General features: G+C 43.2%; 1 protein-coding gene across 4 annotated transcripts in view; it reads left to right on the top strand.

Annotated features, from left to right (window-relative positions):
• Window positions 1-25,302, top strand: part of LOC144495878 (upstream-binding protein 1-like) — a 104,298-nt gene extending 78,996 nt beyond the window's left edge. For all 4 annotated transcript variants that reach the window (XR_013498350.1, XM_078216566.1, XM_078216565.1 and 1 more), the window contains 4 exons: window positions 713-834; window positions 19,863-20,005; window positions 24,079-24,130; window positions 24,211-25,302. Coding sequence is in view for 3 of the 4 variants with exons in the window: in XM_078216566.1 (XP_078072692.1) it covers window positions 713-834; window positions 19,863-20,005; window positions 24,079-24,130; window positions 24,211-24,248 (355 nt within the window). In the remaining variant the exon portion in view is untranslated. The remainder of the gene's footprint in view (window positions 1-712; window positions 835-19,862; window positions 20,006-24,078; window positions 24,131-24,210) is intronic.
• The last annotated feature ends 2,233 nt before the right edge of the window (window positions 25,303-27,535 follow it).

Raw genomic sequence — 27,535 nt, 5'->3', positions numbered from 1 at the left:
TCTAAATCCCTGTGCTTTTAGAACTGGTTTTCTACCTCTTGGTTGTTACTTCCTGATCCACATATCTTTTTACTTTAATTTTGATGTCCCTTTCCTTTAACTCTTTTAATCCAAGCAAGTAACTATGATAAAGCATTTGTAACATTGAACCTCTCCACCCACTTTGTGGTAATAGTGAGGGCAATGGTTTGATTCCATCAGCCTGCTCAGTCTAAATTGCAGCAGTCATGTTATGTGCAGAAAGAGGCCATTTGGTCCATTGAGCCTGCACCAACCATCCTAAAGAGCATTCCATCCAGACCCTTTCCTTTGCCCTATCCCTGTAACCTCGTGCATTTACCATGGCTAATCCACCTAACTTGCCCATCTTTGGACACTAAGGGGCAATATGAATTTAATGGATTCTATACACCATCTCCATGGTTAAAAATAAAAGGATAGTTTGGTTGTGGTTGTGTCTCCCCTAATATTTAGACGTTAAACAAAGGTGTTGGCTGCAGAAATTGTATGACCTGATAGAAATTAGCTTCTTCCTTTTTTTTAATATCATGTTCCTTAGACCAGTAATTGAAAATAAGATATCAAGCCACTGTCATTACCATTAATTACAAACCCATCACTTTGTCATTTTAAAGAGAACTGATTTGCTATGTCTTCGCATAACATCCTGTCTGGTGACTTAAGGCTAATACCATCTTATTGTCTAATACAGATCTGTTAGACCGAGGTTAACTATCTATGTTTGCCAAGAATCACAGCACGCAAGAAGTATTTCACAACTGGCTAACTTGCAAGATAATGAAAATGGAGAGGGAGACAGTCGTGCAATATATGGTAAGTATTCTTGTGTAGCTTTGCTGGAAAGTTCTTTAAAAACGATTACTTAGACAAGTTCCATTTCTCTTAGTGTAGATCTGTGCGTATAGTGGACTTAACATTGTTCATAGCAAATGGGAAACTGATTGCCACTTAAGGAGCCTATTTCCATTTTCCAGGTTTAAATCTTGTTAATAGCTCTGAATAGATTCACTTAGTTCAGTGCTACAGCTACTCATATATTTGCTATTTTTCAGGCAAGAGTGAAACAGGTTCACCTAGTCTACTTATCTAACTTCTCACGTTATCTTGATATATTTCTACGGATTGTGAATTTTCTTCACTTGTCTAGTTCTGTTTTGAATCCTGTTATTATTTCTTGTTCTCCAGGCTTACAGGTAACATAAAAGTTATGTTTTTATTGATTTATTTAAAAATTGCACAAAAATGGTTGGGTTTTCAAATACAAGAACTGCAATAAAGCTACTTGTATTCTCACTCTTAATCAGTTGTCACTACAAATTGATTCAAATCTGTGACTTAGAAACTAAATAAGAAGTTTAACAACACCAGGTTAAAGTCCAACAGGTTTATTTGGTAGCAAAAGCCACACAAGCTTTCGAAGCTCTAAGCTCCTTCTTCAGGTGAGTGGGAATTCTGTTCACAAACAGAGTTTGTGAACAGAATTCCCATTCACCTGAAGAAGGAGCTTAGAGCTTCGAAAGCTTGTGTGGCTTTTGCTACCAAATAAACCTGTTGGACTTTAACCTGGTGTTGTTAAACTTCTTACTGTGTTTACCCCAGTCCAACGCCGGCATCTCCACATCATGACTTAGAAACTAAAAGCAGGAATAGGCCATTCGGTCCTTCGAGCCTGCTCCGCCATTCATCTTGATCATGGCTCATCATCGAATTCAATATCCAGATCCCCCTTCCTCCCATATCCCTTGATCCCTTTAGCCCCAAGAGCTAATTTCTTCTTGAAATCGGACAATGTTTTGGCCTCAACTACATTCGGTGGTAGTGAATTCCACACATTCACCTCCCTCTGGGTGAAGAAATTTCTCCTCCCCTCAGTTCTAAAAAGTTTACCCCTTATCCTCAAACTATGACCCCTAGTTCTGGACTCCCCCACCATTGGGAACATTCTTTCTAAATCTATCCAGTTTAACCCTGTTAGAATTTTATAAGTTTCTATGAGATCCCCCCCCCCCCTCACTCGTCTAAACTCCGGTGAACATAATCCTAACCGACTTAGTCCCTCCTCATATGACAGACCTGCCATCCCAGGAATCAGCCTGGTAAACCTTCGCTGTACTCCCTCTATAGCAAGGACATCCTTCCTCAGATAAGGACACCAAAACTGCACACAATACTCCAGGTGTTGCCTCACCAACACCCTATACAATTGCAGCAAAACATCCCTATCTCTATACTCAAATCAAAGAAAGAACAAAGAACAGTACAGCACAGGAAACAGGCCCTTCGGCCCTCCAAGCCTGTGCCGCTCCTTGGTCCAACTAGACCAATCGTTTGTATCCCTCCATTCCCAGGCTGCTCATGTGACTATCCAGGTAAGTCTTAAACGATGTCAGCGTGCCTGCCTCCACCACCCTACTTGGCAGCGCATTCCAGGCCCCCACCACCCTCTGTGTAAAAAACGTCCCTCTGATGTCTGAGTTATACTTCGCCCCTCTCAGCTTGAGCCCGTGACCCCTCGTGATCGTCACTTCCGACCTGGGAAAAAGCTTCCCACTGTTCACCCTATCTATACCCTTCATAATCTTGTACACCTCTATTAGATCTCCCCATATTCTCCGTCTTTCCAAGGAGAACAACCCCAGTCTACCCAATCTCTCCTCATAGCTAAGACCCTCCATACCAAGCAACATCCTGGTAAACCTTCTCTGCACTCTCTCTAATGCCTCCACGTCCTTCTGGGATGAAATCCTTTAGCTATGAAGGCCAACATACCATTTGCCTTCTTTACTGCCTGCTGTACCTGCGTGCTTGCTTTCAGCGACTGATGCACAAGGACTCCAAGGTCTCGTTGAGTATCCACCTCTCAATTTACACCCATTCAAGTAATAATCTGTCTTCCTATTATTGCTACCAGAGTGGATAACCTCACATTTTATCCACATTATACTGCATTTGCCATGCAAATGCCCACACACTCAGCCTGTCCAAATCAAGCTAAAGCATCTCTGTGTCCTTCTCACAGCTCACCCTCCCACCCAACTTTGTATCATTTGCAAATTTGAAGATAATACATTCAGTTCCCTCTTCCAAATCATTAACATATAATGTGAACAGTTGGGTCCTAGCACAGATCCCTGCGGAATCCCACTAGTCACTAACTGCCAATCAGAAAAAGACCCATTTATGCTAATTCTTTGCTTCCTATCTACTAACCAGATTTCTGACAATCTCAAGACATTACCTGCAATCCCATGTGCTTTAACTTTACATTGTAGTCTGTTATGTGAGACCTTGTTGAAAGCCTTCTGAAAGTCTAAATAAACCACATCCACTGGTTCTCCTCGGTCAACTCTATTAGTTACATCCTCAAAAAATTCCACTAGATTCATCGAGCATGATTTCCCTTTTGTAAATTCGTGCTGACTTTGTCTGATTTTACCTCTGCCTTCCAAATGTCAAGTTATGAAACCCTTGATAATGGACTCTAGCAACTTCCCCAGTACCGACATCAGGTTCACTGGTCTGTAGTTCCCTGTTTTCTCTCTACCTCCCTTTTTTCTCTCTACCTCCCTTTTTGAATAGCGGGCTTGCGTTAGCTACCCTCCAATCTGTAGGAACTATTCCAGAGTCCAAACAATTTTGGAAAATAACCACCAATGGATCTACTATTTCCAGGGCCACTTCCTTAAATACTCTGGGATGAAAATTATCAGGATCTGGAGATTTATCCACCTTCAATCCCATCAATTTCCCCCAAACTATTTCTTTGATGCTAATTTCCTTCAGCTCCTCATTAAAACATGTTTTTCTCAGCACTTCCTGGCACGTTATTCATGTCTTCCTTTGTGAAGACTGAAGCAAAGTACAAATTTAGTCCTCAGCCATTTCTTTATTCCGCATTATGAAATCTCTCGTTGCTGATTGTAAGGGGCCAACATTCGTTTTTGTCAATCTTTTTCTCTTTACATATCTATAGAAACTTTTGCAGTCAGTTTTTGTGTTCCTTACTAGCTTACTTTCATACTCCATTTTTCCCTTCTTAATCAATCCTTTGGTGAATTTTAAACTGCCCCCATCCTCTTGCCAATTCGTATGCTTCCTTGAATCTGATACTATCTCTAATTTCCTTTGTAAACCATGGTTTGGCCACAATTCCCTTACCACTCTTGCACCAAACAGGAATAAACAACTTCTGGAGTTCACCTATTTGTTCTTTAAATGCCTGCCATTGCCTGTCCATTATCTTTCCTTTCAGTAATGTTTCCCAACCCATCATGGCCAATTCATGCCTCATACCAACATAGTTAGCTTTATTGAGATTCAGGACCGCGGTCTTAGAATCAACTACATCATTATCCACCTTGACAAAGAATTCTACCATATTATGGTCACTCGTCCCCAAGGATTCTCTCTCAACTAGACTGTACGACACCCAGTCCCATGTGGCCTAATCCCTTGTTGGTTCCTCAACATATTGCTCCAGAAAACCATCCCATATGCACTCCACAAATTCCTCCTCTATTGTACTGTGACTAATTTGACTCTCCCAATCTATATGCAGATTAAAGTTGCCCATAATCACAGATGTTCATTGTTTCCTTGCAGAATAAAATGATGAACACCATTTTGTCTTAGATTAGAAGCCATTGATATGGCTAATGGGTATTGCATTCTCTACCGGTAATAGAATTTATTGGCAGCCAAGGTTATAGTTGCAAATTGTTAGTTCTGTTGTAAACATAATGGGCAAAATTTTGCCAAAAAGAATTCTGGGGGTGATCTGACCAAAAGAATTCTAAGTGCCAAACCAACGTGAAAACGGGAGAGAATGGCACCCATTTTTATGGGCAAATTCTCAGACACCATCTTGTGCCACGAGAGAAAAAATGAGGCAGAGTGTGATTCTAGTCAGTGGGGGGAGTGGATGGAGTTTAAAGTTTATTTATAAGTGTCACAAGTAGGCTTACATTAACACTGCGATGAAGTTACTGTGAAGATCCCCTAGTCGCCACATTTCGCCGCCTGTTCGGGTACACTGAGGGAGAATTTATCATGGCCAAAACACACAACCAACACAACTGTTGGAGGAAACCGGAGCATCTGGAGGAAACCCATGCAGACACAGAGCGAGCAGACTCCACACAGACAGTGACCGGGAATTGAACCTGGGCCTCTGGTGCGTTGAGGTAGAAGCGCGATGAGGTAGCAGCGCTAACCACTGTGCTACTGTGCTGGATTCTATTCTTGCTGGGAAGTTGGCTACAGACTGCTAGAGGGCGCCATTGTGCATGTGCTGATCTCCCAGTGCACTAACTGTTTACAAGAGTATACCTCTTTCACACCCCCCCCCCTCCCGTGTCCGGTGAGCAGTGCCAGGCTGTTCCTCCTTCCCCCACCCCCCAAATCACCCAGGGGGGCCTCAATGGCCCTCCAGTCCCACCGGCGAGGCCATTACAACAGGTCCCCATTGCTCAGGGCTATACATGATGAGGCCGTTAAGGCAAGTGAGCTCGGAGGATTCTGTCCCAGACTCAATAATATTTAAATATTAAAATCAGCCTTGCGCGAGCTTCGCAGTGCTGGTAGTGTGATGAGAAGCTGGGCACAAACCCAGTTTTTTTGCCTCTTGCGATCTTACTGGCTTGCCACATCAATTGATCAGTGGGATGAGGCAGCCTCTGTCGTAACGGCAAGAAAAATGGGAGTCTTTTGCGCTGGCCTTTTCAGCAAGCTCCGCATTGCAATCTTCTGACATTGTCCACTTTTTTTGACAATTGGGAACTCGGTGCTTGTACAGTCAGGGAGGACAGCTTATACATGACGATTAAACCAGCTTCAGAGAACTCGGGTGCCAATTTGCTAGGCTGCCCCGATCTGCCGATGAATTTAAAAGTCTATTTATTTATTAGTCACAATTAGGCTTGCATTATCACTGAAATTAAGTTACTGTGAAAATCCCCTAGTTGCCACACTCCGGCACCTGTTCAGGTACACTGAGGGAGAATTTACCATGGCCAATGCACCTAACCAGCACGCCTGTGGGAGGAAATTGAAGCACCCAGAGAAAACCCACGCAGACACAGGGAGAACATGCAAACTCTGCGCACACAGTGACCCAAACCAGGAATCGAACCCAAGTCCCTGGCACTGAGGCAGTGATGCTAACCACTGTGCCATTCTCCAACTCCCCTGGACATGTTCAAAGATATCTAAACATTGAGGCGAGGATGTCACAGAACTGTGGGCACTCCTGCAACCAGATCTGGGGGCTGCTTCCAGGACAGAAAGCCAATAAGTGACAGTTATGTTGAACTTTTATGCTACATGTTCATTCCAAGCATCTGTTGGAGATCTTGGTTACATCTCTCAATTTTCAGTGTGCACTTGGAACATGCAGGTCACCAACGATGTTTTTGTCAGAGCCAATGAGAGAGTCTACTTTTTTTTAAAGAAAACTGACACAATCATGTAAACAGGCCACATTTTTTGTGTGACAGGATTCCCCAGAATACAGTACATTGTCTGCATTTGTGAAGGATGAGAAATTTCTGCCGTTCGTTGGAGTACAGATTTTTTGATCATGGATTTCTACCTTTTAATATTTTTTTCTCTTTAGCCTTTCTTTTTAATCCACCTCCAATCTGACTTGATTTCTGTGATTGGGAGAAGCAAAGGCTATGTCCCAGTACCTTTTTGCTTCCATGTGCAGCCTGCAGAATGCCTCATTGCGCTGAGCTGATTTCCTGCTGCTGCTTCTGCTGTGGGAATTGATAGCCCAACAGTTGGATCATCCAGCCCAACCTGAGGTCCCATTGGAATGATTTGGGCCAGACCTAGACTCAACTGCAGGTCACCGCTTAGCTTCAGGCTCCAGTCCAGGAGGGAGGGAGAATCTAATCGGCCATGGTTTTTATGAAGATGTAACAAGTGCAGTTGACAGAGGGGAACCGGTGGATGTGGTGTTTTTGGATTTCCAGAAGGCATTCGATAAGGTGCCTCACAAAAGGTTGCTGCAGAAGGTTAAGGTACACGGAGTTGGGGGTAAAGTGTTAGCATGGATTGAGGATTGGCTATCTAACAGGAAGCAGAGAGTTGGAATAAATGGGTGCTTTTCTGGTTGGCAGTTGGTGACTAGTGGCGTGCCGCAGTGATCGGTGCTGGGGCCTCAACTGTTTACCATATACATAGACGATCTGGAGGAGGGGACCGAGTGTAGGGTAACAAAGTTTGCGGATGACACAAAGATGAGTGGGAAAGCGAATTGCGTGGAGGATGCGGAAAGTCTGCAGAGAGATTTGGATAGGCTAAGTGAGTGGGCGAGGATCTGGCAGATGGAGTATAACGTTGACAAGTGTGAGGTTATCCACTTTGGAAGGAATAATAGTAAAATGAACTATTATTTAAATGGTGAAAAATTACAACATGCTACTGTGCAGAGGGACCTGGGGGTCCTTGTGCATGAATCGCAAAAACTCAGTTTGCAGGTGCAGCAGGTAATCAAGAAGGCAAATGGAATGTTGGCCTTTATCGCCAAGGGGATGGAGTATAAAAGCAGGGAGGTCTTGCTGCAATTGTACAAGGTACTGGTGAGGCCGCAACTGGAGTACTGTGTGCAATTTTGGTCCCCTTATTTGCGGAAGGATGTATTGGCCTTGGAGGGAGTACCGAGAAGGTTCACCAGGTTGATACCGGAGATGAGGGGGTTAGCTTATGAGGAGAGATTGAGTAGATTGGGCCTGTACTCGATGGAGTTTAGAAGGCTGAGGGGAGATCTTATAGAGACATATAAGATAATGAAGGGGCTAGACAGGGTAGAGGCAGAGAGATTCCACTTAGAAAGGAAACAAGAACTAGAGGACACAGCCTCAAAATAAGGGGGAGTCAGTTTAGGACAGAGTTGAGGAGGAACTTCTTCTCTCAGAGGGTAGTGAATCTCTGGAATTCTCTGCCCATTGAAGCAGTGGAGGCTTCCTCGTTAAATATGTTTAAGTCACGGGTAGATAGATTTCTGATCAATAAGGGAATTAAGGGTTATGGGGAGCGGGCGGGTAAGTGGAACTAAACCACTATCAGATCAGCCATGATCTTATTGAATGGCGGGGCAGGCTCAAGGGGCTCAATGGCCTACTCCTGCTCCTATTTCTTATGTTCTTATGGTCTCAACCAGATCCTTCCCTCAGCAGCAGTTGCTATGTTTTGGGGTGGGGGCAATGAGGCCCTGCTGGAGGGGTGGGGATTTAGGGGTTGGGGATTGCTCCTTGTATCTGAGGCCTGATAATTGGGCCCTGACAGTTGCTTCCATAGAATTCCTAGAGTGCAGACAGTCACCCAAGACGAGAGTCGAATCTGGGTTACTGGCGCTGAGAGCAGTGCTAGCCACTGTGCCACCCACATTGAGGTTTTATAAAGGTTCAGAAATTGAGTCTAATTTCTAAAATATTTCCCTTTTATTTATTATTATCATTGTTGCTTTTCCAGTCCAGCTTCCCCATATCTGGGCAAGGTGGAAACATCCAAGTAGGGGGAAGGGAGGAGGAGGATTGAGTTGGGGTGGGTGGGAGGGTATGAGTAAATGGGTGACTGAGTAAAGAGAGAGTATATACATTAGTGGGGGGTGGGAGGGCATCAGTCAGTGAGTGGGAGCAGAGTGGAGTTTGGAGGGTGGGGGACTGGGAAGAGGTGTTTGTTATATAGGGTGAGAGGAGCTGGTTAATGTGTGTGTGGGTGGAGAGTGAGGGGCTTCATTGAATTCTCTATCACTGGGGAATATGGAGAATTTGGCTGAAACCTACAGGAGTACATATATTAACATTTACAAAGTACTTTTAAAGCACAGATTTTCATATTTGTATGATGTATTATTATGTTGATCTACAATACGCAACAACTTTAATAGTAACATAGCAGATGTTGCTACACTCCTTCATTTCAGTTTAGTCTTTGCTGGCATATGGTTAATTTTCAGGAGTTTTAAGAATATTTGTACATGGGATGTGTGCATCGCTGGCAAGGCCAGCTTCTGTTGCCTGTCTCTAATTTCCCTTGGGTTTTGATTTGATTTATTATTGTCACATGTATTAACATAGTGAAAAGTATTGATTCTTGCACGCTATACAGACAAACATACCGTTCAGAGAGAAGGAAACGAGAGTGCAGAATGTAGTGTTACAGTCATAGCTAGGGTGTAGAGAAAAATCAACTTGATGCAAGGTAAGTCCATTCAAAAGTCTGACAGCAGCAGGGCGGAAGCTGTTCTTGAGTCGGTTGGTACGTGCCCTCAGACTTTTGTATCTTTTTCCCACGGAAGAAGGTGGAAGAAAGTATGTCCGTGGTGCGTGGGGTCCTTAATTATGCTGGCTGCTTTGCTGAGGCAGCGGGAAGTGTAGACAGAGTCAATGGATGGGAGGCTGGTTTGCGTGATGGATTGGGCTACATTCACTACCTTTTGTAGTTCCTTGTGGTCTTGGACAGAGCAGGAGCCATACCAAGCTGTGATACAACCAGAAAGAATGCTTTCTATGGTACATCTGTAAACGTTGGTGAGAGTCGTAGCTGACATGCCAAATTTCCTTAGTCTTCTGAGAAAGTAGAGGCATTGGTGGGTTTTCTTAACTATAGTGTCGGCATGGGGGGACCAGGACAGGTTGTTGGCGATCTGGGCACCTAAAAACTTGAAGCTCTCAACCTTTTCTGCTTCGTCCCCATTGATGTAGGCAGGGGCATGTTCTCCTTTTACGCTTCCTGAAGTCGATAACAACCTCCTTCGTTTTGTTGACATTGAGGGAGAGATTATTGTTACTGCACCAATTCACCAGATTCTCTATCTCATTCCTGTACTCTGTCTCGTTATTGTTTAAGATTTGACCCACTACAGGAAGGTGGTAGTGAAGTAAAATAGTTTGCAAAGCTCATTTGCTTCACTTCACATATCCATAATCCAGCAAGGTTTTGTTGATAGTATGGGCTGCATCTTGTATTCTGTGCGCGAACTGCATTGAATGTTGAAATGTTGAGGTCACTTTTTCTTTTAGCATATCTTCACACACTGCTTTTCCCTTTGGGGAATAGTGGGAAAGTGGTGAAAGGATTCCCAAGCTGATCCTAGTGGACTTAGCAGGGAAGCTGAAAGATAGACAGTTGATGAACAGTGGCAGTTGTTGAAGGGAATATTGAATTTCTCCCAACTAAAACATATTCTAGAGCGGAAGAAAGATTGTAAGAGGAGAAAAAATCATCCACGGCTAAGCAAGGAAGTTAAAGACAAAAACGAAAGCATACCGTACTGCAATGGCCAGTGGCAGGCTGGAAGAGTGGGAAACTTTTAAAGATCATCAAAGGTTTTTTTAAAAAAAGTAATAAAAAGACCAAAGATAAATTATGAAAGAAAACTAGCACAAAATATAGGAAAAGCTTCAATAAGTATATAAAAGGGAAGAGAGTAGCTAAAGTAAATGTTAGTTCCTTGGAGGATGAAACCGGGGCATTAATAGTGGGGAACACAGAAATGGCGGAGACGCTAAATCAATATTTTGCCTCAATTTTTATAGTGGAGGACACTAGTACCATCCAAATAGTAACAGGTAATGCAGAGGAAATAGAAAGGGAGGAACTTAGAACAATCATCATCAATAGGGAAACAGTACTCAACAAACTATTGGGATTGAAGGCAGACAAATCCCCAGTGCCTGATGGCCTACATCCTAGGGTATTAAAGGAAGTAAGAAATCTCAACACCAGGTTAAAGTCCAACAGGTTTATTTGGTAGCACAAGCTTTCAGAGTGCAGCTCCTTCATCAAATAAACCTGTTGGACTTTAATCTGGTGTTGTGAGACTTCCTACTGTGCCTTCCCCAGTCCAACGCCAGCATCTCCACATCTTTAAAGGGAGTGGCAGCGGAGATAGGTTATAATATTCCAAAATTCCTTGGATGCAGGAAAGGTTCCAGTGGAAAAACGCTAATGTAATGCCATTATTCAATAAGGGAGAGAGGCAGAGAGTAGGAAACTATAGACTAGTTAGTTTAACATCTGTTGTTGGGAAATTGTTAGGATCCATTATTAAGGAAGTACTAACGGGAAAGTCAAAACACAATCCATCAGAGTCAGCATGGTCTTACGAAGACCATGTGAATAATGTTTGACTAATTTGCTAGAGTTCTTCAAATCCAACAAGTTTATTTAGTAGCATGAGCTTTCGGAGCGTTGCCCCTTCATCAGGTTCACAAACAGGGCATATATAGACACAAACTCAATTACAAGATAATGGTTGGAATGAGAGTCTTAACAGGTAATCAAGTCTTTACAGGTGCAGACAATGAGTGGAGAGAGGCTTAAGCACAGGTTAAAGAGGTGTGATTGGTTTCCAGCCAGGACAGTTAGAGATTTTGCAAGCCCAACCAAATCGTGGGGGTTACAGATAGTGTGACGTGAACCCAAGATCCCGGTTGAGGCTATCCTCGTGTGCGGAACTTGGCTATCAGTTTCTGCTCAGCGACTCTGCGCTGTCGTGTGTCGTGAAGGCTGCCTTGGAGAATGCTTACCCGAAGATCAGAGGCTGAATGCCCGTGACTGTTGAAGTGTTCCCCAGCAGGAAGGAAACACTCCTGCCTGGTGATTGTTGAGCGGTGTTCATTCATCCGTTGTTGTAGCGTCTGCATGGTCTCGCCAATGTACCATGCCATGGGGCATCCTTTCCTGCAACGTATCAGGTAGATAATGTTGGCCGAGTCACGAGTATGTACCGTGTACGTGGATGGTGTCCTCACGTGAGATGATGGCATCCGTGTCGATGATCCGGCACGTCTTGCAGAGGTTACTGTGGCAGGGTTGTGTGGTGTCGTGGTTACTGTTCTCCTGAAGGCTGGGTAGTTTGCTGGCATACAATGATCTGTTTGAGGTTGCGCGGTTGTTTGAAGGCAAGTAGTGGAGGTGTGGGGATGGCCTTGGCGCGATGTTTGTCTTCATCGATGGCATGTTGAAGGCTCCGGAGAAGATGTCATAGCTTCTCCGCTCCGGGGAAGTACAGGATGACGAAGGGTACTCTGTCCGCCTTGTCCGTGTTTGCCTTAGGAGGTCAGTGCGGTTTTTCACTGTGGCGCGTCGGAACTGTCGATCGATGAGTTGAGCGTCATGTCCTGTTCTGATGAGGGCATCAGAGTTCTTCAAAGATATAACAAGCCAAGTGGATAATGGGAATCCTGTAGATGTAGGATATCTGCACTTCAGGAAGGTGTTTAATAAAGTGCAGCATAAAGGTTAATACACAAGGTAAGATTACATGGGAATAGGGGTAATTTATTAGTTTGAGTAGAAGACTGGCTAACTGACAAAGCAGAGAGTTGGGATAAATGTTTTCTTTTCTGGTTGGCAATATGTAACTAGTGGGTTCGGCCCTCGGGCCCCAACTATTTACAGTGGCATCAGAGGAAGTTCAGAGGAGGTTCACTGATTCCAGAGATGAGGGGGTTCTCTAATGAAGAGAGATTGGGCAGCTGAGGTCTATACTTCTCGAATTTAGAAGAATGAGAGGTGATCGAATTGAGGTATATAAAATGATAAAAGGATATCAGAGGTAGGTTCTTTACGCAGAGAGTGGCTGGGGTGTGGAATGGACTGCCTGCAGTGATAGTGGAGTCAGACACTTTAGAAACATTTAAGCGGTTATTGGATAGGCACATGGAGCACACCAGGATGATAGGGAGTGGGATAGCTTGATCTTGGTTTCAGATAAAGCTCGGCACAACATCGTGGGCCGAAGGGCCTGTTCTGTGCTGTACTGTTCTATGTTCTATGTATTGACAAAGTAGGACAGATGCTTTCTCTTGTGGGGCAATCTAGAAGAGAGGTCATAGTTTTAGGATAAGAGGCAACAGATTTAAAACGGATGAGGAGAAACTACTTCTCAAAGGGTTGTGAATCTGTGGAATTCACTACCCTGGAGTATGGTGGATGCCGGAATATTGAATAAATTTAAGGCAGAGATAGACAGATTTTTAATTAGTAATGGGTTGAACGGTTACGGAGAACAGCAAGAGAGTTGAGGCCGAGACCAAGATCAACCATGATTGTATTGAATGGTGGAGCAGGCTCAGTGGGCTGAATTGCCTACTCCTGCTCCTAGTTCTTAGCAGCCTGTTGAACTCCATTATGAAGACTCCTTCCATGGTCAACGAGTCCTGGCATTGGATTTGAACAGTAAGAAGTTTAACAACACCAGGTTAAAGTCCAACAGGTTTATTTGGTAGCAAAAGCCACAAACTTTCGGAGCCTTAAGCCCCTTCTTCAGGTGAGTGGGAATTCTGTTCACAAACAGGGCATATAAAGACACAAACTCAATTTACAGAATAATGGTTGGAATGCGAATACTTGCAGCTAATCAAGTCTTTAAGGTACAAACAATGTGAGTGGAGAGAGCATTAAGACGGGTTAAAGAGATGTGTATTGTCTCCAGACAGTACACCGAAAGCTTGTGGCTTTTGCTACCAAATAAACCTGCTGGACTTTAACCTGGTGTTGTTAAACTTCTTACTGTGTTTACCCCAGTCCAACGCCGGCATCTCCACATTGGATTTGAACCCAGAACATCTGGTCCAGATGTAGGTGCACTACCACTGTGCCACAAGACCTACCTACGTTACTTTGGTGATTTATACAGATACATTCATCAACAGTCTTGACAGTAATAGAACATAAACAATGACATGGTGGCACAGTGTTTAGCATTGCTGTCCCACAGCGCCAGGGACCCAGGTTCCTGAGTGCCTGTGTGAAATTTCACTTTCTCTCTGTTTCTGCATGGGCTTCTTCTGGGTGCTCTGGTTTTCTCCCACAGTCCAAAGATGTGCAGATTAGGTGGATTGGCCATACAAAATTGACCTTTGGTCTCCCAAGATATGTCGGTTAAGGGGATTGGTGGGATAAATGCGTACGGTTACAGAGATAAGGTGGGGAGCCTGGGTGGAATGCTCTGTCAGAGTTGTTGCAGACTCGATGGACCGGATGGCCTCCTCCTGCACTGTAGGAATTCTATGAATAGGAAAATTAATATTTCATAGAACATTACAGTGCAGTACAGGCCCTTTGGCCCTCGATGTTGCGCCGACCAGTGGAACCAATCTAAAGCCCCTCTAATCTACACTATTCCAATATCATCCATATGTTTATCCAATAACCATTTGAATGCTCTTAATGTTGACTAGTCCACTACTGCTGCAGGCAGGGCATTCCACGCCCTTACTAGGGCGGCACGGTAGCGCAGTGGTTAGCACTGCTGCTTCACAGCTCCAGGGTCCTGGGTTCGATTCCCGGCTCAGGTCACTGTCTGTGTGGAGTTTGCACATTCTCCTCGTGTCTGCGTGGGTTTCCTCCGGGTGCTCCGGTTTCCTCCCACAGTCCAAAGATGTGCGGGTTAGGTTGATTGGCCAGGTTAGAAATTGCCCCTTAGAGTCCTGAGATGCGTAGGTTAGAGGGCTTAGCGGGTAAATATGTGGGGGTAGGGCCTGGGTGGGATTGTGGTCGGTGCAGACTCGATGGGCCGAATGGCCTCCTTCTGCACTGTAGGGTTTCTATGATTCTATGATTACTACTCTCTGAGTAAAGAACCTATCTCTAACATCGGTCTTATATCTCTCACCCCTCAATTTAAAGCTATGTCCCCTCGTGCTAGCCATCACCATCTGGGGAAAAAGTGTCTCTCTATCCACCCTATCTAATCCTCTGATCATCTTGTATGCCTCTATTAAGTCACCTCTTAACCACCTTCTCTCTAACGAAAACAACCTCAAGCCCCTCAGCCTTTCCTCATATGATTTTCCCACCATACCAGGCAACATCCTGGTAAATCTCCTCTGCACCCTTTCCAACACTTCCACATCTTTCCTATAATACTCTCCACTTGAAGTCTAGTAATTCCACTCATTTGAAATAAACTACAACCGGGATGTCCAACCTTTTCATCTGAAGGACCTTTTTTTTCCCTTACAAGACGGATAAGCAAATATTGCAAAGATAAGGCATCAGAAATTTATTGACCCTGGACCATGGAGTCTGTGTTGGACAACACCGTTATAAATTATTTGCATTATCTTCCAGTTCTAATTAAGGACTTCTGTTTGAAACATCAAAGTGATTTGCTGAGTGGTTGCAGTATTTTCTGTTTTACTTCTGTGTCTTTGTACATATTCCTGTTCAATGGGTCGAGAACCCTGAAAATACTTCATACAGCAATTTAATCAGTTAATGCACACTTGGTGACCATGACAATCTGGGCGTGATCCGTCAAGGCTGCATAGGCGATTGTGGAATTACAAGGTGACACTGCCAGTCTCACATCCAGGCTTCTTTAAACAGCCGAAGGATGTCAGTCTCTGGAAACAGCCAATGGCAGTCGTGGTCTCCAGAAACAGCCGAGTTACTGTCGGCTAGTCTGCGAACTGAACAAGAACTTTTCAATGTGCCAAATGTTGGTAAACCCTGGTCTGGAAGTATTTGCATTTCACTACAGGTTGCAAAAAGTGCTTTAATTACCACTCATCCCTGATTTGTGGTCACGTGTACATAATGCGATAGCATTACGCACACGTACATTACGTACGTAATGCGATAGCATTTGTGAACAGAGGGGGATGTGGTTCCATGATTAGTATGCAACCATAAGAAAACAATAATTTGAATATCCTTTACCTTGGAAATGCTATGATTTCTTAGTCAGCAATCTAAAATGACATTCTCATTTGAAGGTGCATGGAGGTTCAAGGGAATATGTGGTGGAACTGTGGCTGGAGGCACCTGCTGCAAAACCTAAGGGCAAGGGTCAAATTGTGTTGTGCACACTTTACCAGGGTCTTAGTGGAGCACATTGTCAGTATTATACAGGCACAATTTGAGTACTTGGATAGATTTTGAATGCTACACTGCATTCCATCCCAAAACTATTATAGCCTATTATTTCTTGATTAACATTGCCTTACAGGGACATAGCTTTTCAGCAGACAAGAGAAAAAATGCAGTTGCAACCAGGGACAGGTGACTACTGTGAATAGCAGAACTAACAGTCAATGCCTGAAACATCAGTGCAAAGTTACTTGCACAAAGGCTCAATATCCTTACCAAATAAAGCATTGTCTCCACTAACTGTCCATCATGACAACTATAGCATTTCTCCCCAAATATTTGAATCTGGCTCATAACAAAAGTATTGTCATCACACGTTACAGTATGTCATCCATCTTAGCAACTCTTTGGTGGTGCAACTGTGTTCAGTGGATCTTGCCCCAGTGTTTCCCCTTTATAAAAGTGTTTTCCCATTCCAAATACACTGCTCAAGAGGAGGAAGTGAGATCGCTTGATGTCAGTGTCTGCCTTTGTTCTGGGCTCCCCCACCAGAGAAAATAATTTTGTTCTCTCCACCCTATCAAGCCCTTTAATCATCATAATTCAATTATATTTTCCATATTCGAGGGAATATGAGCCTAGTCAATGCAACCTGTCCCCTCAACTCATAGAATCATATAAAGTTAGGCTCAATTGTCTCCATCTGTTCTATATCATATCTGTATCAGCCCTTTGCAAAAGCACCCTTACTCATCCGCATCCCCACTTTTTTTCCATAACCCTGTGTAGGTTCATCATCTTCAAGAACCTATCCAAGATCCTTTTTAAAAAAAAATTATTTCTGGAATTATCTTGCACTATCTTTTCAGGTGAACTGTTCTGACTTTTGACTACTTTGCTCCAACTTTGACGAGGAAGATGGGGGGAAATAAATATCCTGTTATATATTGCATATGCTTTTCAATGTATGACCTCTGATCATTAACCCATTTGACAGAGGAAATAATTTTTCTCTATCTCGTCTTATCAAAGCCTCTCATCCTCTTGAAATCCTCTATTATTTTCACCTCAACTTCTGCTCCAAGGTGAATAGTTTTAACTTTTCCAGTCTCTCCTTGAGAACCGTCTTCTAAGCAAACATCCTGGTAAATCTCCACTATCTTGTGATCATTATGAAGAATTAACAAATGTCTATTTGGAAGAGGATGTGATAAGTTTAAACATTGTCCGACTCAAGTAAAATGAGTTTCTTCAAACCTGCTTCACTGGCAATAACTATGAAAATATCACATTTGCAAGAGATGAGCCTTACTTTAATGGAGTTCACAAAACTAAAGTTCTTAAAACCATGTTTAATCTTTGCAGAAGATATGTGCATGAACATGTACACATTTAGTTGGAGAAAATATTATTTTTTTTGTTGCATTTGCTGTAAAGCCTGAATCTGAATGATTCTTGATGAACCAGACAGTGCATAGGTTGCGTCAATCTTTAGCTATGATGTGATATATGATATACTGAGAAAATTCCACGGCTGAAAATCTCAAAAACTTGTCTTTTGTAGAAATTGGTTAAATATTTCTTAAAGGTAGTGTCCCTCAGAATGCTCTGTGGAGCTAACATGAAATGGAAGCCATTTTCATAAGACTATTCAACATTGGCTGCTTATAATTCATTCGGAGTAATAGTCTGCCTTACATCCACTTATTTAAAACAAATTCATTCGTGGGATGTGCGAATTGCTGGCAAGCCATAATTTATTGGCCATTCCTAATTGACCTAGAAGGCGGTGGATGAAGTACCTTTTTGAACTGGTGCAGTCCAAGTGATGAAAATGTCGTCATTGTGTATTAGATTGAGAGTTCCAGGTCTTTTGACCCAGTGACGATGAAGGAATGGCAATGTACTTCCAGTGGTTGGGGTATGACTTGGGAGGTGGTTATGTTCCAGGCTAGTGGAAAGTATTCCATCATAATCTTGACTTTTGCCTTGATGATGAAAAGGCTGTGGGGAGTCAGGAGGTCATTCACTTTCTGCAAAATAACCAACCTCTGACCTGCTCTTGTGTTCCAATATTTGTGCCATTCCAATTGTGATTCTGGTAACCTCCAGGGTGTTAATGATAGCCATGCCATTGAAGTCACGGGGAAGTGTTCACACACTCTTGTTGGAGATGATCATTACCTGGCACTTGAGGAATGAATGTTACCACATCCCCAATTTTGGATCTTATCTAGATTTTGCTGAATGTGAGCATAGCCTATTCTATTTTCAGAGGACTTGTGAATGGAACTTAACAACTTTAATCATCAGCAACAGCCCCTCACCATTTGGCAGCACAGTTGATGACATTTTCTATCACATTACAATTAAGCACAGGCTGATGGGACAGGGATTGAGCAGATTGGATTTGTCCTTGTAAAGAGCACCAACCTTGGCAATTTTTTACTTAGTTGGATAGATGCCAGTGTTGTAGCTTTACTTGAACAGCTTGACTGAAGAGTTCTGGAGCACAAATCTTCAGCACTACAGCCAGAATGTTGTCAAGATCCATACTTTGTTTTCTCCATAGCACTTAGTTGTTTCTTGATATCTCATGAATTGGTTGGAGACTGGCAATGTAATGATGGGGACCTCGGGGAGAGGCTGTGATTGACCAGCCACTTCACACTTCTGGAAGAAGATAGTTGAGTGCTTGTCTTTCACGTTTGTGTACTGAGGATGGAGATGTTCATGGAGCCCCCCCTCCTCCTATTGGTTGTTTAATTGTCCATTACCATTTGTGACTCGATGTGGCAGGATTGCAGAGCTTTGATCTGATCGGTTGCAAGGATGTCTCTAGCCTGCTTTTTTACAGTCATTGAATGTGGAATGGTTGGTTAGCTTGGCAGTAATGGTAAAATGAGGAATATGCCAGATGGTTGCTGAATGCAGTGGGATGCAATTCTGCTGCTGATAGCTTCAGTACTTCACCAATGCCCAACTTTGAGCTGCAAGATGTGATCTGAATCTATCCCATTTAACGTAGTCTCAGACAGCTCGATGGAGGGTGTTCTCACTTCGCCCCACGGGCAATGCTGTGATTGCTCCTACCAACATTGCCGTGGATAGACACAATCGTCACAGGTAGATTGGTGAAGACAGGGTCTCCCCTCATGCTGGTGCTCTTGGTAATCTGCTTGACTTGTTACTGAGATGGCTGTTTTGGCACAAGACCCAGATGTTACTCAGGAGTACTTTGCAGGATTGACTGGGCTCAGTGGGCTTTGTAGTGCAAGGTGGTTCATTTTTTTTTGTGCTTGTTTTTGTAGTGGTTTGATAGACCTTTTTAGAGGGCAGTTAAGAGCCATTGCTGTGGGTTTGGAGTGACCAGAGGTTAATAGCACAGTGGCTCAGGACAAGAGGCTTCCTTCTCTAATGGATCATTTTGGTTTTTCGATTGATAGGTTCACTGGCATTAATTTTTTTATTAATTTATTTAATTAACTGAACTCACATTTACAAACTGCCACAGCAGGATTTGAACTCTCTTTTCTAGATCATTAGTCCAGGCCGCTGAATTACTAGTGCAGTAATGTAACCACTATGCTATCTTCTGTTCAGTATTAGTATTTGTGCTATAACTAAATGTACATAGAACATAGAACAGTACAGCACAGAACAGGCCCTTCGGCCCACGATGTTGTGCCGACCTTCATCTGAAACCAAGATCAAGCTATCCCACTCCCTACCATCCTGGTGTGCTCCATGTGCCTATCCAATAACCGCTTAAATGTTCCTAAAGTGTCTGACTCCACTATCACTGCAGGCAGTCCATTCCACACCCCAACCACTCTCTGCGTGAAGAACCTACCTCTGATATCCTTCCTATATCTCCCACCATGAACCCTATAGTTATGCCCCCTCGTAATAGCTCCATCCACCCGAGGACATGATATTTAAATTAATTAGCAAGAATTAGTGACTGCACACTGTGGATAGAATCATTTTATAATCATTCTTTTCTTCTCTAGTGTACCATGCTATCTACCTGGAAGAACTGACAACAGCAGAACTTGCCAAAAAGATTGCTACTATCTTTAATATATCCCCTAACCAGATAAACCAGGTGTACAGACAGGGTCCAACAGGTATTCATGTTCTCGTCAGTGATCAGGTAAGTAGGAATGTTGTTGCTGAAAAATCTGAGAATCATCCAAGTTCAGTAACTGTTGCCATGGTCATGAGTCTATAAAGAGCTGGATTGGGACTGTTCTTAACTGTGCATTTATTACATTTCTTCACCCCACAAGAATGTAGGTGTTAGTATTGGTTCAGAAGCAGCAGCACTTTTAACCGAGTCATAATGTCTTAAGTTCAAGCTCTAGAGACATGAGCATGTATTCCAGGGTGACACTTTTCAGTGCCAGAGAGAGGGAATGCTATAGTGTCAGAGGTGCCAGCTTTTAGATAATGCATTAAACTGACCCATCCTTTGTCCTCTCTGGTGGACATAAGCAGGGATGAAAAGTTTCTGGCTTTTGGTGGAATTCTAACTTTTTGATCCTGAAATTCTTTCCTTTGAAATTTTTTTCCAACCTCCACCTCTACAGAGGTGTATCTGAAATATATCCGGCTTTAAACATTTTAAAAAGGACACAGTGCGGACTTAACGTGCTGTATGCCTGCCCTGGTTACCTGCAATATGTTGACTGTTGCTTTATCAGATGTGGTACCTGAGCACATGCTTCTGGGTGAGGAGGGATTGAACACACTATGTGGACGTCACAAAGTGTGGATTTCCGGAACAGTTCAAAGATCACATATGACCTGAAGTGCAAGGCAGTAAGTGGGAACATCTCTGAACATGGCTGCTGACTGGGAGAAAATCAGGTGGCTAGCAGTGGACTTCCAGCTAGTGCAGTTCACAGGCACCGTGCAGAGGTATAACTGTGCAGCTTTTATTTGCCCTTTCCCCACCAATGACGCGACGCCTGCTTTCCAGGTCAGGCCTGTGCTGGACAAACTTTTCTACACTCTTCCCAATAATCCCAGACTGCCAGTAGACAACAACGAACGAGTTCTCCCTTTCAGACTCTTATGCACCCTTTGGCTTAAGGCCTCTCTCTCTCCGACAAGTATGAGAGAATTTAGGAGTGGCGAAGAGTTTTACTGAACTTGTCTGTACCAAACTTGTTTTCTTGATTTTTTTAAAAAAAATCTTCCCTTCACTAGTCTCCTAATCTCTATTATTCTCTAAAGCTGCTGAATTTAATTGACCAGCAAAAAAAGTTGAAAATGGCTGCATTAGCATAAACAATTGCATTGACAGAAGGTGTAGAATGTTCAGTTTGTAATTTTGTTTTCGCAAACCTTGCAAAACAAGGCAAAGATATGAATTTTAGAAATATAGCTTAAATTGATCTGGAGATTGTGGTTGCCTATATGTTTGGGGGTATTAGTAATTTAAAGTTCTTGCGCACATAATATCAGTCTGTATTTATAAAGGGGCCTTAAGTAATAAAAGGTCTCGAGGTGCTTCACACATGATCATCATGAAACAAAGTATGACACTCAGCCACAGGAGGAGACATTAGGTCACATGATCACAAGCTTGTCAAAGAAATGTGTTTTAATGCATGTCTGAAAGGAGGCAAACAAGGTAGAGAGGTGGAGAAGTTTAGGGAGAGAACTCCAGAGCTTGGAGTTCTGACAGCTGAAGGCTCTTTTGATGGAGCAATATAAATCAGGGATGCTCAAGACATTGTAATTGAAGGAGCTCAGCTATCTTGTATTGTGGAGTTGGCGAGGATTATAGAGATGGGGAGAAGCGAGGCAATGAATTTTATATATGGAAACATTGCTCAACCAGGAGCCAATGTGGGACAGCAAGCATAAGGTGATGGGTGAACAGGATTTGGTATGATTCTGGATATGAGTCGCAGGTTTTTGGATGACCTCAACTTTATAGAGGATAGGGTGTGGGAAGCCAGTCAGGTGTGTGTTAGAATTTCAAATCTTGAGCTAACAAAGATATGGATGAAGATTATCAGCAGCCGGTGAGCTGTGGAAGGGGTGGAGGCAGATGATGTTGCAGAGATGGAATTAGATGATCTTTGTTCTGACCCCAAGATGAGCTTCAAAACACACATCTATGCCATTAGTTCAACTTCAGAAAGGGATGAAATCAGTGGCTAGGGAACAGAGTTTGTCATGAGGGCCAAAGACAATGACTTCGGTCTTCCCAGTATCCCATTAGAGGACATTTCTGTTCATCCAGTACTGGATGTTGAACAAGCAGTCTGTGAATTTAGAAACTCAAAGGATTGAAAGAGATGGTGATGAGGTACAACTGGGTGTTGTCAGTGTATGTGGAAACTAGCATTTTTATAATATATTGCAATTGATATAAAACCTAATTTAAACTTCTAATTTACAACATTTGCCTTTGGAACTGCAGTGTGTTCAACTGTCTAACTTGAGCACAAAGTAAATCAAATTCAGTATATTAGATTGTGGCCTGGCATTTCCTTCGTGAACACAATTGGGACGTTAGATTAAAAAAGCCCCTATTGTTGCACCCATTTTACCGAAGGCAAACTACTCCCATATATCTTATTAGACTACACCGAAATTTAAAATGACCATAAATTGGATTGGAGCCCAAGGAAAGCACCAAACTCAGACCATTTATTTGTGTTTCAGTTGTGAGCATTTTAAGTTTCAATTCCTTTAGCCATCATTGATGCAAACGATGGACAAATAGAAATAGGTCAGGTTTTAGTATCATAGATTGTTGATCCAGTGTTTAAGACTGCTCCTTTTTTTGGCTCCAAGCTTTTAGCTACATCATGCTGCACATTAGTGCTCAACCTCAATTTTTCACGTCACTAATGGATTTTAAAAAATTCTTTCATGGAATATGGGCATCACTGGCAAGGCCAGCATTTGTTGCGCATCCCTATTTGCCCATGAAAAGTGGCTTGCTAGGCCATTCCAGAGGGCATTTAAGAGCCAACCACATGACTGTGGGTCATGTGCAGGCCAGACCAGGTAAGGATTTTCTTCCCTAAAGGACGTTTGTGAACCAGCTGGGTTTTTACAACATTTGAGTGTCATGGTCATCATTAGACTTTTACTTCCAGATTTTTGTTGAATTCCATTTTATTTATTCGAACCCAGGTTTCCAGAACATTACCTTGGTCTCAATAGTCCAGTGATAATACCACTACCTCCCTTTATAAATGGTGCAAGGCTATGTTGTGAAGATAAGCGGGTGTTTAAGACATGTCCTCCACAATTATTAGGTTTATACGGTTATTATGTTTTTCACATATCAAGGTCTCGATGGAAATGAAGTGAAATTCATACCACAGAAACGGGCCATTTGATTCAACTAGTCTGTGTTGATGTTTGCCCTTCACATGAGCAAATAGTTCTCTAAACATGCAGAGCCACTCTGTTCTCTAAATCCCTTAATCTTTGTCACTCTTCACATAGTGCCAAATGATCTTCACTATCCACCTGAGTTGGCAGAGTAGGCATTAAGCTCATCCAAATACTCTCCTCCTAATTCCAGTGTGTTGTCAATTTTTATGCTCAAGTGCACTAAAATGAGGGTTCTACCGACTAAGCCAAATGCACTTAGAAAAAAAAACACATCTTGCCCTCAAAAGAAAGGACTGTATCTGAGGAAATCTTAGAGTTTGAGAGGAGGTCTTTAGTGAGTCTTGGAAACTGGATTTATCTTAAGCCTGTAGCTTTGAAGATTTCCTTTTTCTGCTCGTCTCTGGAATACAGTTGGACATTTCAACTCGTTTCTTGAAATTATCATAGAATTCCTACAGTGCAGAAGGAGACCATTCAGCGCATCTAGCCTACACTGATGACAATCCCACCCATGCACTATCTCCATAATCATGTATTTATCCTGCTAATCCCCCTGACACTTGGGGGCAATTGAGCAGAGCCAGTCAACCTAACCTGCACATATTTGAAGTGTGGGAGGAAACTGGCGTACTCGGGAAACCCACGTAGACACAATGTGCAAACTCCACACAGGCAGTTACTTGAGGCCGGAATTGAACCCGTCGTCTTAGTGCTATGGGGCAGCAGTGCTAGCCACTGTGCCACCTCACATTGGCTGTATATAGAAATGTCACACTGGGTGTTTGGGGTAATAATTGAACCTTTTTGTTCTCCACATGTTCCTAAAAAAAAGTGTTTACTTTCTGAAAATGTATTTTGCAGATGGTTCACAACCTCCAAGATGAAAGTTGCTTTGTCATCAGCACAATAAAAGGTATGTATTCTTCACGAGCAATTTGTTCAAGCCAACCCAATATTAAGCAGATGTATCATAAGTTTTTTTTTATTTTACAGCTGAAAATACTGAAGGCTACCATGTAATTTTGAAGTAACCTGCCCCATTTAGCAGTTAAGCTGGACTACATATTTGCATATAGAAGATATCTTTATTATGACAAAGGACATTGAGCAAATGTAAATGTTAGAATCTGACTTCACTGTACAAATGTTTCATATTGAAAACACAGCTTGACTTCAGTTACCTTACTGTGAGTTTGAAACTTCTGGAAATATCACTGCCACCAATCAGCACCCTCCCTGCACCTGTAGGATGCTGCACTCGAGGGTAGGCCTGAAAGTCCAGAAATTATGGTTCAAAGTGGTCTTCGTAAATATGACGAGAGGAGGAAAATGGCCAGTAGATCCAGATTTGCACAATAATCGTCTCATTTAGAAGCATTTATGCTTCAACTTAACTGTCTAGTTTCTTGATTATTGGTTTTGAAATTGATGTTGAGATATGCCATGTTATTTTTAAATGTTTGCCTTTTATTTTCTGTGCCGTAATACATTTGACTGCCTTTAAAAGATACCAATTTCCCCCAATAGATCTGTAACTGCAAGATCATATAGTGCAGTTGCTAATCGACATTCTAAGGAGAAAAAGAAAGACGATATAAAAATGTTGTGATTTCCATTCCTGTCTCAAATCAGGATATGTGTTTAATTTAAAGTTGCAGCTTGCACATTCTTAAGCTATATTTTTCCTGCTTCCTTTAAGGTCACATGGCTTTTTACATTAAAAAAACTAACAGCTCCGTTGTGGAGACTGATCTTATTTCTGTTTCTGAACATTTAGTGCATTTTATTGTTTTGAGTTCAATGTCAAACCTTTTACCTGTAGTTAAACTGCAGTTGTGAATAAAGCAAGGAGCTGCTTGATTTTGTTTGTACCCACAATTGCTTTCAGATCAAAGAGGAAAGGTATATGTTGTATTTTTTTAAAAATACGATAAATTTGTAAATGTCCATTAATCAAACCCTATGTTTTTGAAACCTATATTTAAAAATGTAGTTGTGTCCTATAATTCTCCAAGTCATAATTGTGCCTCTGTGACCAAATCTCACTGCACTGATACGTTAATAAAATTAAGATTTTTTTGCTTACTTTTCAAATGTTTTCATGGGATTATAATTATCAAGAATCTTTAGGTCAAGCACCATGTATACATTTCCCACCAAAAGAGAAAACAAACTTGTTACCATAGCAGCCCACTTCAACTTGTCCGCTTTAAAATATGCCAAGGAAAAATAGCAGATTTTGGGATGGAATTTTGGATTGCATTGCATAACAAATATGCTAGTGTAAAATATCCATAAGAATATGTCCCAAGTGGTAAGTTTCGCAATGTCAGAATAAGCACCAGCAACTTGGTTACTCTTGGTTTAGAGATCTTAATTATGAGATTTGCATATATATTCACATTGCCTCTAATAAAGTTTTCAAATCATTTTTGCAAATGTCTCCTCAAGCTGTGTGTGTGCAAAAATTGTCACAATATAACCAATGGTATTTGCTGACTATTATATACCAGTATAAAATGTTGGCATATAACCCACACAACTCTTCGTTTTGTTTCAACAATTGCAGGGCCGTCACTACCTGTGGTTTCAGCTCATGCTGAGGCTAAAGGTTAATAAAATATTTCTCACTAAACCATTGCATAAACTGAAATTCCATACTGCTTGAGAATTGGGTTTGTACATTGCATTGAGATTAAAAAGCTTTAAAGTGGAGCCCGACACAGGTATAATCGGTTCTGTTCCCAGATGTTTGCCAATGTGCTGTGCATTTCCAGTCTTCTAATTTACATTATCCCAACAACGTGAAGCATCAGTCTTTAAATTATTATGGGTGTTTCATATAGGAACACAGGTTCAAAGCCAAAAGGGAATGACACAGCAGTTCCATGGATAGTGTGTGTAGAGGTTCCAGGCCTTCAAGTGCTGGCTGTATATCATGCGATGTTTTTATATTGCCCAAGTGCAGCTCGGCTCACAAACGTAGGTATAATGTGGAGATGCCGGCGTTGGACTGGGGTAAACACAGTAAGAAGTTTAACAACACCAGGTTAAAGTCCAACAGGTTTATTTGGTAGCAAAAGCCACACAAGCTTTCGGAGCTCTAAGCCCGGAGCTTATAAAGACACACTCAATTTACATGAATAATGGTTGGAATGCGAATACTTACAACTAATCAAGTCTTTAAGAAACAAAACAATGTGAGTGGAGAGAGCATCAAGACAGGCTAAAAAGATGTGTATTGTCTCCAGACAAGACAGCCAGTTCATGTCACACTATTTGTAACTCCCACAGTTGCGTGGACCTGCAGAGTTTCACTGGCTGTCTTGTCTGGAGACAATACACATCTTTTTAGCCTGTTTTTAGGAGGGAGGGGTGAGGGGGGGAGAGAAGGGGGGGGAGAGAAGGGGGGGGAGGGAGGGAGAGAAGGGGGGGGGAGGGGAGGGAGAGGAGGGGAGGGAGGGAGAGGAGGGGAGGGAGGGAGAGGAGGGGGGAGGGAGGGAGGGGAGGGAGGGAGAGGAGGGGGGAGGGAGGGAGAGGAGGGGGGGAGGGAGGGAGAGAAGGGGGGGAGGGAGAGAAGGGGGGGAGGGAGAGAAGGGGGGGGAGGGAGGGAGAGAAGGGGAGGGAGGGAGAGAAGGGGGGGGAGGGAGGGAGAGAAGGGGGGGAGGGAGAGAAGGGGGGGAGGGAGGGAGGGAGAGAAGGGAGGGAGGGAGAGAAGGGGGGAGGGAGGGAGAGAAGGGGGGGAGGGAGGGAGAGAAGGGGGGAGGGAGGGAGAGAGAGGGGGGAGGGAGGGAGAGAGAGGGGAGAGAGAGGGGGGAGGGAGGGAGAGAAGGGGGGGAGGGAGGGAGAGAAGGGGGAGGGAGGGAGAGAGAGGGGGAGGGAGGGAGAGAGAGGGGAGGAGAGGGGGGAGGGAGGGAGAGAAGGGGGGAGGGAGGGAGGGAGAGAAGGGGGGGGAGGGAGGGAGAGAAGGGGGGGGAGGGAGAGAAGGGGGGGGAGGAGGGAGAGAAGGGGGGGGGAGGGGAGGGAGAGAAGGGGAGGGAGGGAGAGAAGGGGGGGAGGAGGGAGGGAGAGAAGGGGGGGGGAGGGAGGGAGGGAGGGAGAGAAGGGGGGAGGGAGGGAGGGAGAGAAGGGAGGGAGGGGGGGGGGAGGGAGGGAGAGAAGGGGGGGGAGGGAGGGAAGAAGGGGGGGAGGGGGGGAGGAGAGGTTTGCCTTTCTTCTTCTTCTTTTTTCTCTCTCTTTTCCTTTTTCTCTCTCTTTTTCCTTTTGCGCTCTTTTTCCTTGTTTCCTTTTTCCTTTTTTCGTTCTTTGCTCTTCTTTT

This window comes from Mustelus asterias, chromosome 7 (assembly GCF_964213995.1).
Source record: "Mustelus asterias chromosome 7, sMusAst1.hap1.1, whole genome shotgun sequence".
NCBI classification, from domain to species: Eukaryota; Metazoa; Chordata; class Chondrichthyes; order Carcharhiniformes; family Triakidae; genus Mustelus; species Mustelus asterias.
Note: the sequence above shows the minus strand (reverse complement) of the source record. Positions and strands in the feature narration are given on the sequence as shown.